The sequence below is a fragment of the Aphelocoma coerulescens genome, chromosome 14, assembly GCF_041296385.1.
Source record: "Aphelocoma coerulescens isolate FSJ_1873_10779 chromosome 14, UR_Acoe_1.0, whole genome shotgun sequence".
Taxonomy (NCBI): Eukaryota; Metazoa; Chordata; class Aves; order Passeriformes; family Corvidae; genus Aphelocoma; species Aphelocoma coerulescens.
The window spans coordinates 7,029,568-7,047,078 of NC_091028.1; the positions used below are offsets into that span (position 1 = coordinate 7,029,568).

Consider the following 17,511-nt stretch of genomic DNA (forward strand, 5'->3'; position numbering starts at 1 on the left):
GGTAGAAGCAAGCAATTAGAATGCCTTGCCAGGAGAAAAAAAACAACTTTGTTTTATTTTGTTTTTGTTGTAGCCCTTCTGATACAGACCATTTTGCTACTCTAACATGTGTAGTCTGTGTTTTTGCATGACATAGCTCAAAGTCTTTTAAGTAATTTTGTTTTGTCTGATATGGCCAGGGATTCTGTAGCTTTTGTACCAACACTCAGGAACTTCTGACTGGTTGAGTAAATTCATTTGAAATTAATCCTTTAAGAAAACATTGGTACTATCTTGTAACTGGAAAATATCTTCATACCAAACTAGTAACTAATTTTACCATCATAACAGATCTGATCGCTTCTCTTTTTCATAAAACTCAGCTGCCTAAAGCCCTCTCTTTATACAAAAATCTTTGGATCCCAGTCTTTTTCCCTTGAAAATCTAATTAACAGTATTCTCTTAAATAAGAAGATTACTTTCTGTGAGCAATTAAAAAACAACCAAAACATGAAAGATCATGCCCTGAAAGTAAACTTTTTTTGGGTCAGACTGGGGTTCAGGAGCAAGGCAAAGCAAATCTGACTCTTGCCCACATTGCTCAGTGTATGCACAGCCACATTCACCAGAGCTACTGACCAAGCACCAAAACCCAACCAGCCACTGGAAATGCAGCCCCAGAAGAAGTGGTGTGACAGGCTTTTCTCCAGCCTCTCTCAAGAGAGGGTCCCTTCTCCCCATCCCTTTTTCCATTCTTTTTCAGTATGCAGCTTGTTCACTTAATGGTCCATTAGCTAATCTACATCCACATTGAAATTCAATCTTGTCTCATAATAGCATTAAAAAATTAAACAACAACTTTGCTTCCTTGGAAATGACACAGTCTCCACCTCCATTTTCTCATCCCTTCACTGTTTTCCCTGGAGTTGAAGATTTCCCCTTCCATTTATTCTTGGTTTTGTGTCCTGAAAGAAATGCATAATCTCACCTCATTCAGAGTCAAACAATAAAGGGACAAACAAGCTATACATGCAGAACAGCACAGCAGTCTCCCAAGCAACGCTGTGGGCATTCCCATAACTTCTTTCCTGGCCCAAAGGACATTTTATTGGTTGAAATGAGGGATGATAAAGATTCTCTTTGAAATGTCTTGTCACACAGAAAGAACACCCTGAAACAGTGAAAATGGTTGACAACCAATCAAACCCTGGGATGGGATGGGCACATGATGAATAATTCACCTCTCTTTTAGGCAGTGGCACAGACAGCAGCCACTTGTGCTAATCTTAGTGATTTACAAAACAAATTTCCCACACATGAAGCCAGTAAGCCTCTTTGGAGGCAGAAGTGACATCCCACTGTTACTGGGAAAAATCATCTACCGTTCTTTCAAAGACATAGAAGGTAGGATTTAGAGAAAGTTTCTCAGGTCTGCTGCAGTAATTTCTTTTTTCAACATTTTCCAAGCAGTATGTGGCCCTCTAGCCTGGGCCTAAATGCCATTTCATACTGCTGTAACACTGACAACCACATGGAGGTAAGAATTATCATTCCCAAAGAGGCTGCTTTTATTCTATATTAGCACCAACCATTATTATATGGCTCTCTTAGCCCTCCATAGCCACAGTCCCCACAGCATGCAGCTGAAAGAAATGGCAGACCCACTTATAACTCAGAGACAGAAGTCTATCCCAAGTATTCCAACACCCACAAAGGCCACCTACTGCTTTCTCCTCAGCCTGGTGCCAAGGCCTTTGTCAGGCTGTGGTACCAGGTCAGACTATGATCACGATTTAACAGATTGGGAGTAAGGTCTGGGGTTGGAATTTATCACAGCTGACTGAAGGTGCTGGCTTCAGCAGCTGTGACTTATCCTGCTCCACCCTGTGCCTTCCCCTGAAGTCTCACACACAAAACATGAAGACCCACCTGTGCTCATGAATCACAGGTGATGCTAAGAGAAAGGTGAACATACCCAAGATATCACTGCAGAGCTGGAATCCAGCACTGCACTTCTCTGCAGTCCCCATAAAGCCTCTACTCCATCCCTCAGTATCTGTGTCCAGCCCAGGGGAAAGACAGGCAGAGCTTCATTCTTTGACATGGGACTTAATCTAAACAAAGGAAGGTGAGTGCCTTCTATGCTGGGTCTGAAGCGTTCTGTTAACATCACTTGTACCTACGTGCATTTACAGGAGAGAGCTCAGCCCCTCTGCACAGGAAATCACCTTGCTCCAAAGTACAAACAATCTAACAAGACATCAGAAGACAGGGAATATATTAGGAATGAGCTGATTAAACTCATCAGTGGCAACTTCATGGAGCCACCAATGCCCTGTTTAGTGCCTTCCCCATTAGACCATACTTGTTTTCTAGTAATATCCTGACCAAAAATCACTTAAAGAGTGTGTTCTGTTTTCACATGGACTTTTTTTTTCCCTTATTTTTCTCTGTAGGAACATCACTACTAGCAAGAATCACTCTATTTGAAGGATAATGGGATATGAAGTGTCCTCTCTTTGCCCTCGGTTGATCTCAGGTGAACAGTGGTTAAGCACAATCATCTGTTGATCTTTCTGTATCGCACATAACAGGTATTCTTGATAACCTCTGAATTTCACAGAGATAGGGATCTTCACTTCAAACACAGTGACAATTACTGATTCAGCTGCTGCCAGTATCAACAAAAAAATACAAGACCTAAGTGAGCTAAGGAGACAGGCAGACCCTCATCTAAAATGATGGTCATCATAAAAAGTACTTAAGCCACTGCCTGTTCGACGTGACCAGAAGATTGCACCCTATCTTAACAGCCTTCATCAACGAAAATAGTCTAGGGGGCAGAGATTCCCTCTGGACTCAAGCAGCATGCCCAGAAAAGATGATGGTTATTAGCAGAGTCCATCAGAAGCACAAGGAACCTACCAGCCAAGACCCAGAGGCAAGGGTTTCACGTGCAAACAGTTTTGAGGGGATGAGGCAATATAAGGACAGCAGAACTCCAATAAGCATGGAAACAACAGCACTACCAGCGGTAGTATCTCACACTAAAGCTGTAAAAATGGTGTTTTACAATAAAGTATCAAAATTGCCAGTGACAACCCAAACCAGACACTTTTTATGTTTTTGGTTTTTTCACAGCAAAACAAAAATTTGGGACATTTTCTTTCAGATTATTTTAGAATATAATTCAAAATTGCTTTTGCCTAATATTCAAGGGTTACAGGATGTTTTGACTCCTCAGTGTGATTTACTGCTTTTATAAGAAAACAACACCTCAAACCATTTTCTCTAATTCCACATTTTAAAATGCCCAAAACAATGGAAGGCTTCAGTATTTCAAAATTGCTGCTCTCCTGGCCACCTCTTATCTGTGCAGAAGAATTCTCAGCCCCCACAGAGCCTCACGAGGAAGCAGAGGTTGTATGTACAGCTTACCTCATAACTTGCACTGTGTGCTAAGCAAAGCTTCCACACCAGTTCAGTCACTTCTCCCCCAGTGATCTCCCTCTCAGTTACCTCCCTTTCATAGAGAATATTGGTCACATACAGATCCTCAGAGTCCCCTGGAGAAAGGAACATAAAGAAAAAAATCAGATCTCTGGTGGTTGCTGGCCATTTGCTATGGCTCACCCTTATATGCAAGGGGAAAGTTTCTCTCTGAGCCTTTATTTCTCTCTGTAAGAGTCTCTCTAGGCTCAGTACAGCCAAGGGATAAATATGAATGCCTGCAGTCAGCTTGAATTTAAGAACGTAACAGGATGAAGACAAGTGTGACCCAAAAGAAAGAGTCACAGAAACAAGACAAAGATACACATGAACAAAAGCCCTATTTTCCATCGATATGTCTCTCAGTATGGCCCTGCTACTTTACATTCATCACCTTTTCCAATGTCATCTAATCACTTTCCCACACTTCAACCACCCAAAAAATCAACAGGAGATCTAGGTGCCAAGAAAAATAAATGGCTTGGCTCTGAATCTCTTCCTGAGGAAGAATCCTATCATCTTATGTTGGTATAATTATAAAAAAAGTGTCCTGGAAATTTGGGGGTTCCTTTAAAAAAAGAACCAAACAACTACTTAGAAACAGACAAAGAAAAAAATGTTTCTCAATATTTAGAGTTCAACTTTGAAATCATTCCTCAGGCAAGCCACCCGTTGACTTCAGTAAAATTGTTTTCCTAAGGAGAAACACACAGAGCAAAGAAGGAGCGAAAATTGAAACAGTTCTCAGACATGGCATGTCCTTAGTTCCATTAGGACTTGCAATTATTCAGGCTCCATTTGTATAAAAAGTATGAATTGTCCACAGACACGGGAAGGCTGATGCTCTACATACAAGGGCACTAGGTATGTAAAGTAGATAAACAGGAGCTGGCCATTATGGATTGTCACTTTTGGAGACCCACCCAGTTTTGAAGATCCACACAGTTTTGTTATGGCAGGCCCAAGCCCTCGAAGAAGGGACAGCTCGGCCCAGCCTGTAAAAACACCTACTTTAAAACGGTTTAATACATTAAAGGTACAGATCATAGGTGCAAAGAGTTCTCACAAGCAAGACGAAGTCACAATATTTTTCTAGGAAATAAATTTGCTTTGCTTTAGCAGAAACATAGTTACCCTTATTGTAGAGTGTCTCTGCTTGCACTTGCAAGAGTTTGAGAGAAGACTGTGTCTGTGTCTCTGCCCCGCTGCCCTGATGAGGGAACAGCGTCACACGGTCGGACTCGGTACATTTGGCCTCCTCCAGGACTCCATCCTTAATGCTCTGAACACATTCCAGCTGGGAAGACAGGATCTGCTGTTCAGACTGAGAAGAACAGATACTTCAGGAAGATTCTTGATGACCTATGCTAGCCTATCCAATCCTTGCTCTCCCAACATCACAGACAATTCCAGTTCTGGGACAGTGAAAAGTCTCTTGTCTACTCCTCTGACAGTGTCCAGCCTGTGGTTAATGCACTCCTTATTTTAGCCTAGTTTTTCATCGCAGAAAAACAATTGTTATTAACTGTCAGCGTCAAATAGTGTCAATTCATTTCAGTTCACAAAGCCTCAATGTTATGCAGATCTTTGGTAAGCGAAGTAGAAAAAAGCAAAAGGCTGGTAAATTACCATTATCTAGTACAATACAAGAAACAGGTAATATTCACCTAAAAAAACAGCACAAGATACAAATATTGACTGTATTTGCTCTCAACAGTGGAAAGCTGTAAGTCTGGAAAAACTTCTATCTTTCCAAAGTTTTCTACAAATAATAATTTTATTATCCTCATGTATTTTTTCTTACCCACATCTTGCAATTCCTCCCACAGTCTACCTTCGTTTACCTCTATAACATATTTTAATGAGTTTAATCCAGGTGCCTAAAAACCTCTTGCATTTATACTATAAATATATATATATATACACTATATATATTCATCAACTACAATGAAAATTTGCATTAAAACAAATACTATGAATAACAGGGAGAATAATATTCACCATTTCTTTCCTAAGAACTCAAGTTTGGGCAGATGCACTTTTCAAATAAGTCAAAAGGCCCTGTGGAAGAGTCAGTGTCATTCCCCAAAACTTACTGACACATGAGGAAGAACAACCGACTGCACAGAAGTTGAACCAGAAGAGCGATGGGAGCAGAGGTTTAGGTCCCTTGTCTTTACAAGAATGGGCCCCTTTTGCTGATACCTAGTTGGGCATATTCCCAGGACATCCACCTAGTAACAAATATACACTCTTGAATCACACATGCACACATACAATACAAGGATGTAGTATAGGTTATTGCAATTAGTTTTAATAATTACTTTTTTTGTAATAACAACAGAGACCTAAATTCTCCCTTGCAGAACACCGGCTTTGCCACAAAGCCACGAAAAGGCATATAATTTTAAAGACCTTGGTCGAACTTCATAGTAGCCAGGGTCTGTTGGTTTGTGTAATTTCACTGTGTTACTCTGAATCAGATCATTTACAAACATACGCTTTTTCATTTAAGATTTTGTGGGCATGCAGGGAAGCATTAATTCAGAAGAGCATTACTGGACAGAGTAACTTCAACTACGAATGGGTGTGCCAAGCCTTACTGCAGAACATCTCTTTAAGTACTGACATGCAGCAGTAGCCTGAGAATGAGGCAGTGCACATCATGCTGAAGGTCAGTCTAGAGACAGCTCTTCACAAGAGAACTGCAGCCCCTGAGGTGTGTCAGCTGAAGCCATGCAAATATACAGGTGACAGCAGGGTATGCTGGACTATTGTTTCAGTGTTACACAGCATAAATTGAGCTTAACTGAAATAATTGCAAAGAGCTCTGAGAACCCTGATCTTAAAACCTCCAGAAATTAATGAAAAAAATAACAACAACAAAAAAATCATGAATTGTGAATACTGTATTTCCTCCAGAGAACAGGTAAAGCCCTAGCACTAGAACTCAGGTAACCAAGTAGTAGATTCCAATCCTCAACAAGAATGCAAGTTATAGATAATTTTAGAACATTTACTACAAAAAGCAATCAGATGACTGCCACTGTCAGCTGAACCAAGTGGCAAAACCCTTTATTTATTTACAAGAGGAATAGACTTAACATGTACAAAGAGCTAAGAGTCACCTCAGAGCATGACTGACAGTCTCACCTCCTCAACGACAGCACCAGCAAGGAATTTTTGCACTGTCTGCAGGACACTGAGAATGCCTCGCTTGATGTTCAGTGCCCAGGTCTGCTCACTCCTCACAGGACAGAGCTTCAGAACTTTCCCATCATGGAAAGAAAAATGAAGAGGATGCTGTTCTAGTATTTCCCTGCAATAAAAGAGTTTATAATTTCTTGCTTTAAAGAGCGCAAGTCAATTTATGACTAGATTCAGATTCTCCTCAACAAAGCTGCTCCTCCACAATGGATCTAATTCTGTATCTCCACTCTTTATAGTAAGCCTCTATTCTTCATAAATTCCCCCTGACCCAAGAAGTCCTTAAAAAAACCCTGTGAAACCCTAAAAACAAATCCTCTCAAGATAATCACAGCATCCTCAACATAACTGTAACACTTAATAAAAGCAGTCCTGGCAGATTACTTACAAGTAAATGTACTTAATGGCAATGATTCTTGTTTAATTAAGAGAGAAATTCCATTTAAAGATTCAGGGTGCCTTTAGAATGTCTGAATTGCAAAGTAACTGCATCATGCCTCTTCAGCTGTGATGCACACAAGAACAACTGCTTTCCAATTAACCCATAATTTCCTGCTCTGCTAGGTGTGCATACTTGGGCGCTATCCCAGATTGATTCCCCAATCTCTGCTGTCACTACACTTCCTAATTGCTTTTGCTATCCCAGATTGAGAGTACAGCGTTTTCTACCTTTCCAAGAGATCACTTTGTAACATTGATTTTTGCTCCTAATATAACATACTTTAATCATATATTTTTCCTCTATATGGGGAAAAATAAACCATCCAAAGGAAGAATTCTGCAGTAGCCCAGTGGTCAGCTCCCATACAGGGAGCTAGTCAGTTCATTTGCACATTAACTGGGGAGCTAACTATTCATCTAATCAATCAGGTCACAAAGTAAGAGATAAGATTTTAATACACCAACATCTGGATTAAGTCTTTCCAGGAGAGACTGGGCACATAGGATAAGGGTTTCTGAACTCCTAGGCAACTGTGCCTGTTTTTGCTACTATCTGTGGAAATTACATGCATGTTCAGAGGACAAGCTAGACTACTGTATATTCACAATAGGCTGAGGCAAATGCTAATAAGGCTTACTTGTCTGAATAGTTATTTTGAATAGCCAAGCTTCACTGAATGCTTTCTTTGCTACCTCTCTTTTTTGGCTTCTCTGCAAAGAACAATACACAACTTCTCTTACTGCTACGAAAATCCTACAAATAACTTCACAGAAGATGTGCCTGTACAATCATTTGAACTCTGATACCACTGCCCATAGAGAGAACACAAAGTTCTTCCTGACGAATATAAAAAGCAATGCATTTACTCCGAGCTTGCTCTTTTTGACCCTTTGAATTGAGTCAATTACCTCAACTCTCAGTGTTGTTTAAAGGCTGAGAATCCAAGTGGCAGGACAAAGAGGAAGGTTACAAGGCTGAGCTTAGTCAGACAACAGAACTGCTTTTTTTTGATGACACAAGAAGCATCAGCTCTCTGGGAAAATTCCAGACTTCCATAGTTTGAGGAGATCTTTTTGTATAGCCATCTACACTGGAGACTATACCTTGGCAAGTCAGTGAGAAACACACTGACATATGTTATGAATGAGCTACTAAACCCAAAAACATAAAAGGACAAAAATCTCATTGGACAAATAAATGCAATTCAAATATCCTGGAAGAAAAAACCACAATGTTTTGCCTTATGAGAATCTTCCAAACCAAGAACTTCTGAAATGTACTGCAAAAATCAAGAGTCTGTAGAAGTAACATCTGTAGCTCTAAGAGCTGTGATCCATACGTGCTGCTAGAGGCCTGGTGATTTGTACCCAGAATAATTTGAACTGTCTACTGTCCAAATGGTTTTACATACAAAGGGATAAAAATTAGGTTGAAGAAAAACCTGTTTGGACCAAATATCTCTCATTTTTCCTTATGGTGCTTGTATCTGGATCCTTGCTTTTAAAAAAAAAAAAATCAAAAGAAACCCTAAAACTAAACAGAGTATGAAGCAGAGTGAACAATGTCCAGTCAAGCTGCTGCTAAGCCATATAGGTTCAAAAAAACTCAAAAACCAGGACAGATTAGGAGTTTTTCTACCTTAGACTGTCCATTTCCTTCAGAGACTCCAGTCTGGATGCAAAACTTTTCTTAATCTGCACATCTTGCACCTAGGAGCAAAGATTACAGGCAATATATTTCATTGTTAAGAGGAACTTGTGGACTTTATCACATCAGGATATCTACACAGAATGCCACAGACCATGAACAAAGGCTCAGTGTTGCAACAGAACTGCATTAGCCCCATCTTCAGGTGGCATATCTGAGGCAGTTTCCAGACATTTCTTCTATGAAGAAGTTTCGCTTACTATTAAATAGATTTTATACTGCACTATTATATCCCTTTCATTGTCAAACCACTGAGCAGTTAATTTTTATCCATGTCCTAGGACAAGGATAACTATCCTATTCTTTGTTGGCCTCAGGTATATGTGTATTTAGTAGACATGTGTCAACCCCCCCAGCAAAACCAATGAATCGTCCTCTCTGTTAACCTGAAGGAAAAGCCAGGCAGCTGAGAAGTTTATTTTCCCTGCTGCTCCTGTAGTTCTAAAGTACTGTAATTCTCCACATGACCTACCACAGGGCTCACCCCAGGAGAAGCTCTGCAACTTGAAACTGCCCTGTTGCTCTTGTCACTGAGAGATAGATCTCCTGTTGTGATGAATGGAGTGTTACGAGACTGAATTTTACACTGGGCTAGGAATGGCACCAATCCAGCACATCATACAAGTTTCTCAAATTCTCTTTCTAATGCTTGCTGGGAAGTGCTTTAAAATAAACCAAGTTCCTTTCAAGGACTGGCTTTATCTCCAGTTCTGCACTTCATGTAACAGAACAGTGAAACTGTTGTGCCACTTAGAAAAGAAAACAATTATTTGCTTAACCTGCCTTTTAAAACAAGCAAATTCCTAATTTCAAGTTGTGGTGCATCAAAGCAATACTGCAACTCTAATTATGAGATCCAGAATTGAACTGGCTTTTAATTACAAGAAAAACAAATGTTTTAAATGTAGCAATAATCCCAAAGAAAAATATGATTCCATATCAGCTCATCCCAATCACTCAGAAAATTATGACAATACTTACTTTCAAAACCATCTGGCAATTCCCCAATACTTCAATAATCACTGTGCTCTCCAGAGAGATGCCACTGCTTTTGTAAATATTTCCCTGCAGGAATGTGTTGGTGACTGCTGAATACCTGTAGCTGTATCTAGCTCTTTTGGGGAAGTACGATGCATTGTGTCCTAGGAAATAAACAAACAAAAGAAATGGTGGGGAGGAGCAGGGGGGAGGGGTTAGCCTACTAAACTTTCCCTTCTCTCTATTTTTTTTCTACCTTTTAATCTTTCAGCCACTGAAATCAGCTAAGCAAAGGGCTAGATATTCAGACTGTTGCCTTCCCACTTGGACTTACAGTTGAAAGAACTGGGTTTCTGAAAGCACCCTGCATGCTGGCCATAGCTCCTGTAGGGAGGGTGAAAGGAATTCCCCCTCTCCCAAGCACACAACCTCACAATTTCCTTCAAGGCATGAGGTTAATTTCCGAGGGCAGAAAAGGAATGTAATGCATTTTCAGCGCAATGCTCTTTTGACACCTTTCAGAGAGCAGCAAAGCAGAACCTTCACAACAGCAAGATGAAATAGATCTGCTCTTCATGCCCATAGCTGGGCTTAGTCCCACACTGGCTTAGTCCTTTGCTCAAGTCTAACGCTTAGGAGTTTTTCAGAGTTCACAGAATGTAAACGTCAGGCAGGTGTGGGCCTGCTAAACCTTAGTGGAACTTCTCTGCTACTTCCATGATACTCAGACATAAGTATCATTCTTCTCAGAATACAACATCCCTGGGGAAGTTTTCAAATTCCTCTTTCCTTATCATATAAAAAGCCTGAATACAGTCTTGTTTTACTCACCTGGACAGTCTGCAAAACAGGAAGCTCCATAACTTAAAGTCTCTGAGGATCCTGCAATGACAGGGAGCAGAACAGAAAAGCACTGAAAACTTGTGTGCAGCTCAGCACAGACCTGCTGCTTCTAAATTTCAGTGAAATTACTGAAATAAAAGCATGGTCCTCAAAACAAATAAATCCATGAGAGTTTTTCTATCAAGTATACAGGGACAAGACTTTGCTCTTGCTCCTTTCCACACATCTATATCTCACAAACATATACATGAAGGAATGACCTACCTTAGTGTATTTATTGATGTGTAGGTATGGAAATTCAACAATACCATGGACTATGAAGCAACTTAAAATAATGGTTCTGAATCCAAGAAAGAAATATGTATTTTACATACCACACTTCTTCATATCCACAGTTTTTTAATTTTTTTGCAGGTCAGGAAGATTTCTACATGGCTATGATTTTTATTGCACATGGTCATTCAAAAGAAATCCTAAGCATCATTTAAAAAAGAACAAGAGCAAGCTTTACTGCTCAAGAAAAGCTTTTCCAGCAGCAGGAAGGATGTTAAAGAACATTTAAACATCACAACTTGAGGGAGGCAATTGGTTAAGATGTCCTTTAACATTGGGGAGTCTGTTCTCCAACAGGACTTTCATTCAGACTTTGACTGGGAGGGCAGTAAATTCAAGGGGATGCAGAACACCCCACACAGATGGAATTGCTTTAGATTCACATTGGCCTTAACAGGGGAAACAGTTGGGGCTGCTCATACAGAGCCTCCTTTCCTTCTCTTCAGTCTGTGCACACTGAACTAGCAAGACTTCACTCTAAGGCTGTGATGCTGAATGAGCTTAAATAAACCCGGCAGAATTACACGCAGCAGTTACTGAAAGCACTGCCGGAAAACACAATCCTGTATGACATTATTTAATTAGTATTAAAAACATTCAGCCCTAACTTACTTTGAAAAAAGATTTATCAATAATGGCAACTCCCACAAGAGATTGAATAGTAAGTATAACCACCCCAACCTCTATGCTGTACCACAGGCTAATGAGCCTCCCTGTGAAGCAGTAACTAACACCCCTGTGTTACTCAGCTGTCTCCCGCTGCAGACAGAAGTTAAGAGAACCTCTATTCTGGTTCTGGGCTTTTGGATGTTTTATGCCTGAAGGAAATGCTCTTGTCAAATTACAACATTTTTTAAAAATCCACATTTATATTATTTATTTGAAGCATATTTTCCCTTCTCTTAATCCCTTTTTTAATGTCAAAATTATTGGCAGAAGGAAAGAAGGAAATTCATTGGATTTGGAACAAAAACAAGAAAGTGTTTGTTTCCTTAGTCCCCCTTCAAGTTTACATACATTTTTATTACCAAGTTAAATTTTAAGTTTCTAGAGAGTAGAATTACATTTTTCTTGAAAGCGTCTTACCCCACATTTATACCTCCTCCCAATAAATGCTCCTTTTTAGCTTGCAGAACTAATTCTCTGTATGGAACTTCAGATTTTTACTTTTCAAAAATATGAATAGCGTGTTATTTTCAAGCTAACTTGATCTAGTGCTAAAATATCTGCAAAATGAGAGAGCCTTCAAGCACAGAGAGACCAGGTCATGTAATATATGAGAATTATCACTCGATTATTAATTTTTATAAATAGACTTATCTATACATAAAACATACACAAGTTATTAAAGACCCTTAAAATAAATATGGTAAGACAAACATGGAAAATTCATCTGCTATGGAGCATCAGAAGGCTCGTGTGGTTACCAGAATGCTGAGCTCAGAGCTAAGTGATAACTGTGGTTATCACAGACTGATACTGTGGTGGGTTGAGCAGCCTGGACAATCAGACACTTGGTCAACTTTATTAGGGTGCCTAAACTTAAGAGTCTCTGCTCTTCATTTGTTCTTTTTAAATTTTCTTCCATCATTTATTTTGGTTCTGGAAACAGCATGCACTCCTCTCTCTTCAACTGACAAGAGTAACAAAGGACCACAGTATTGACAGTTCACGATTTATTCACACTTTTCAAAATCCTTCATCTGCCAAATATCAAACTGAGCACAATTGTTGGATGTGATACTAACATATTATTTTCAGGTAAGAATAATTAAATGGCTGACACAACCTCACAGTTTCTGTTGCTTTCCCTAGAATGCTGAAGGAAGATGCACTATTTAATGCCTCCTCTCCAGGTAGGGTGCTCTCCCACCTGCCCAGTACCACCCAAAGAGCTCAGTAAACCAAACTGCTACACCACACTAAAAATCCAGACAAAGCTGCTTCAAAAATTACTACAAACCTACAAGCTGTAACATAATTCTCTGAAGTTTTGCTAGTGAGAACATTTCTTAGCAGAAGTATTCTGCATTGAGAGAGATCAATCTTAGAAGAGGAAAAATTTCTTCTACTTACTCCCTGAAGTTCCTGCCACAACAGCACAGAGTAAAATGATGGCAAGCAACCCCGTGGCCATCGAAATCACCTTCTCAGACCAGAAGTTAACAAAAACACATCAGTTCTGCTCTCAAAGGCACCTCTGAGCAAGGCACTGAAAGAAAATTTCCTTCACAAAGCAGGAGCTCACTATTCCAACCCCCCTCTTCCAGCCAGAGGAGGGGCTCTGGTAGGACAGCCTGCAGAGGGGAGGGGGAGGTTGTAGTAAGGGGGAGAGACAGACACACACAACCACTGACCCCATCTCCAACAGCATTTCAGCCTTTCTGCAAAAGAAGAGAAGGAGAAGTTAACCTATTAGAAATCCCACAAAACTGCAAGGATAAGAAATTAGGTATATGGCACCACAATAGAGCAAATGCTCAGAACAATCCCATGAAGTGAGTTTAAAACAAATAAATAAATGTACAAGTCACCCTAGCAATCATTCCTTGATGATTAATCAACCAAAAAGCACATAGGATGAAAGCCAAAGCTTTGGGAGTAAAGGGAAGGTGCTTCCATTGGGAGCAAGCAAGTTCACAGGAGGCAGCTCATCCCATCAAGTCCCAAATCTCAAATGGGTGAAATTGTGTGTGAATAAGACACAAAACCACTAAACCGCTATCCTTCTGGTACCAACCAGGTTTGTACAACACATCAGACACAGGCCTTCCAGGAATCACCAAACTTACAGACCCCTCGTGCAGGCAGGCCCAGGACTCTTCCCACACTTCCCAAGCAGACTGAGCCCATGTTTAGAGTCCACATGTAGCAGAATGAATGGATGGTCACTCACAGCACGGAGCCATGGCCACAACTCAGCTGTTCCTGTGTGCCAACACCTCCCAAGGGAAGCTGCATGGGCAGGCAAATATTTCTTTACTCCCACTGCAAGCCCTCTGGTCTAGCCTGAGCTACTGTTTACTCAAAACAAGAGTCACAAGTAGAAATTTAGATAACAATCCCAGTCACTGGTACTACTCTCCCCCACTAGGTTTGTGCTGCTCCAGCCTCTTTCCTGAACTTACTTCCTCCATCACATAACATCTGCTCACTAAATGCTTACAAATACTAAAGGGAAAGCAACTTCTCACATGTGCTTTGCAAACATCAATTACTAAAGAAGATGAGCGAGAGCAATTCCAGTCTAAAGAGTTAATAAAATACTCCACGATGTAAATGGACCCCTCTATCAAAATCCCTGACCTACCAAATGCCAAACTCAGAGTCAGCCTAGGTTTGAAACTGCATTAAAAAAAACCCCCAAAGCCTACATATTTCATACAGCAACTCAAATTTCCTAGAACCAACCCAAAGCAGTAACTGAGAAAGCCTTCTTCTGCCTTCACAGTGATTTTTCATAATATTCTAATTTTGAAACTGCTTTAGAGATTTCTTCGTGGAAAATTACTTGCTGAATTTGCCATTTTTACTCTGCTAAGCTACTCAGTCTGGTACTCATTCTAATTTTTCATTTAAGAATACAGCTCATATGGGCATAGTATGTACTCTACGTAAGAAGTCACTTAGCTCTTGATCTACTATCATCAATATGGATAGAAGCAGGAAAGTTAATAGCTGGGCAGGAACATAAAAACATGATGAATTTACCAGAAAATTGATATATTGTCACAATTCTTTAAATTCTTTTCTTCAATCACTATTATTGCCCACACCAGTCTGACTTTTAACTGTTTATATAATAAGATTTTTCAATATATTTCACACAACTATTGAAAAAAGAAACCTAAAGCATAAAACACCAAAGTCAGTAGGAACATCAACTCTGGAATTAGAGAGAATTTCTGCTTTATCAAGACACTGGTTCAAGTGGACCAGAGTGTAACTTAGACTTCCTAAAAAAAATCAAATTTGCATATTAATCTCAAGTTTTAGCTTTGTGGCTTCCCATTTCTTAGGGAAGAAACTATACTAATAAAAAAGAAGAAAAATATCTTATGGTAGAAATATGAGCATGCTCAAGAATTTATAAATCTGAGCTTGTTTGAATCTTGACAATGTCATAGACCCAAGAACAAAGAAGTTGATGAACAAAACTCTAGGGTGTTTTTTACTAAAAATATTTCAAACAGCTGTTTTCAGTATAGCACAGATTTGGGGCAGTTTTTATTGAAACTTCTAAATACGGAATTAAATATCTGAATAGCACTTAGGTCTTAAATGCACACTGAAGCCAAACCTTTAAGATAAAATACGACATAAAGTGTCCTCTACACTTGACTCATGTGACTTCCCTTATGTAGTGGTTGGCAAGTGCAGGATGGAGCCCAAGACTCAACATCTTGTAAGCATTTTTTCCTACCTCACATCAGATGATCTTTCTCTAAAAAATCAAAACACCACTTCCAAAAGAGGGAGAAAAAGAACCTCCTGAAGAGAAATTTCTAGCACACTGCTGTCCTAGATAATCTTAAAATACTAAAGAAAATCCGGCACATGTGCTGCAAACACACTGGTTTAATGACGCACAAGAGACCCACACTGTCTGTAAGTCTCAGAAAAGTATTCATCCATTTTAATGGATACTGTACTCAAGTTTGGAAAATGAATTTAATAAAAATGACCATCTGTCACACAACAGGGTAAGCCTGTCCGTGGATACCTGAGAACTGGTCTCCAGTATTGCCAAGAAAGCATGAGCTTTTACAAAGTCTGCTTTTTACAGGCCCCACAAATAATTAAGTTAATATTATCGCGACACTGACGTCTCGCCCTAACAGCCGAAGGCAGGCGGGAAGTGCCCTTGGCCAAGGTTCCACACCCACCTGTGTGTTCGCCGCCCTTCCTCCTCCCTGTGCTCGCAGCCATCCCGCGTCCGGAGCTCCGCCCGGCCACGGGCCCGAATCGAGCCCGGGGCAGCACCGAGCATCTCCCACAGCCCGCGGCCGGGGGCCCCTCACAGCACCGAGCATCTCCCACAGCCCGCGGCCGGGGGCCCCTCACAGCACCGAGCATCTCCCACAGCCCGCGGCCGGGGGCCCCTCACAGCACCGAGCATCTCCCACAGCCCGCGGCCGGGGGCCCCTCACAGCACCGAGCATCTCCCACAGCCCGCGGCCGGGGGCCCCTCACAGCACCGAGCATCTCCCACAGCCCGCGGCCGGGGGCCCCTCACAGCACCGAGCATCTCCCACAGCCCGCGGCCGGGGGCCCCTCACAGCACCGGGCACCTCCCGGAGCGCCCCTCAGAGCAGCGGGCACCGCCCGGAGCCCGCGGTCAGAGGCTCCTCACAGCATTCCGGGCACAGCGGCCCGAACGCGCCGCATCTCTGGGGAAAACGCCGTGAGAGCGCTGCGAGACACCGACGCTTTCCACGCCGTCTTCCCAGCTGAAATTAAGCTATGGAAGGGCCACCTGTCCGCCTCAGGGCTGTGGCGGCGGCCGCTCCCCGGCGGACCAGCCCCAAACTCGGCCTCCGGGCGCCAAGGGGCAGCCGGGGAACCTGCGGCACGGCCGGGCCGAGGGCGGGTAGAGAGAAAGGGTCAGCGATGGCTGCGGTGAAACGGGGTGGTGGGGTCGCACCTCCAGTCCGGTGTCTAGTCTTGGGCGCCTCGCGACGAGAAGGACATTAACCTGCAGCAGCATGAGCACAGACGTGCAATGGAGCTCCTCATCAAGCCTGATGAGCAACAGCTGAGGGAGCTGGGGGGCCTCAGCCTGGAGAAAAGGACTCTCAGAGGGACCTTCCCTCTCAACTGCCCGAAAGAGTGGTCAGGCATTGGAACAGGCTGTCCGGGGAAGCAGTGGGATCACCATCCCTGGAAGCATTCGGAAAACACGTATGTGAGGTGCTTAGGGACATGGTTGAAAGGTGAACCTGGCAGGTTGAGGGTTGGATTCAATGATGTCTCAGAGGTATTTTCCAACCTTAGTGATTCTATGATTCTGTTATCCTAGAGTTAAAAAATATCTCAGTACTACTTTGTGAACAATAAAAGCTTTGTACGAGGCATGGGCCTGAGGTAACTTTTTTACAGTTACCAAGACACAGAGCACTCAGAGTTAGCACCAGGAGAAGGTTCTTCAAAGGGTGTGGGGAGTAAGAAATGGAAATTGCTTTGGGATTGTCTTTTTTCCCCCCCTAATGCTTTTGTGAGCCCCTTGCTGTCACATTCAGGTGCACCATGGCTTTAAGTCCTAGAGCAGTGTCACACACCCTGTTAATGCAATGGCCCCCTGGAACTCACTGAAGCTGCTTTTTGGGGGTATTTTTTTGTTACAAAGAAGAAGCTGTAGCATGAAGCAAAACAGCCAACCACAAAAGGACTTTCAAAAAGCTGCCTATTCTCTCTTGGCTTATTCTCACCTTGGGCATAACTGCTTTCAGCACCTCCAGACCAGACCACCTTCTCTTCAGACATTAAATTTTCAAGTTCTTAAAGATAAAAATATTCGATTTTAAGTGGTAATA

At 41.6% G+C, this 17,511-nt stretch overlaps 1 protein-coding gene across 1 annotated transcript in view; it reads right to left on the reverse strand.

Moving 5' to 3' along the window:
- LOC138118929 (uncharacterized) overlaps nucleotides 1-17,438 on the reverse strand; it is an 83,617-nt gene extending 66,179 nt beyond the window's left edge. The window contains exons 1-8 of the mRNA XM_069030308.1: nucleotides 15,865-17,438; nucleotides 10,634-10,684; nucleotides 9,806-9,966; nucleotides 8,756-8,826; nucleotides 6,622-6,787; nucleotides 5,565-5,702; nucleotides 4,603-4,792; nucleotides 3,418-3,545 (exon numbers count right to left, since the gene is read on the reverse strand). Coding sequence (XP_068886409.1) covers nucleotides 3,418-3,545; nucleotides 4,603-4,792; nucleotides 5,565-5,702; nucleotides 6,622-6,787; nucleotides 8,756-8,826; nucleotides 9,806-9,966; nucleotides 10,634-10,684; nucleotides 15,865-16,054 — 1,095 coding nt within the window. The 5' untranslated portion in view covers nucleotides 16,055-17,438. The remainder of the gene's footprint in view (nucleotides 1-3,417; nucleotides 3,546-4,602; nucleotides 4,793-5,564; nucleotides 5,703-6,621; nucleotides 6,788-8,755; nucleotides 8,827-9,805; nucleotides 9,967-10,633; nucleotides 10,685-15,864) is intronic.
- Nucleotides 17,439-17,511: the final 73 nt, after the last annotated feature.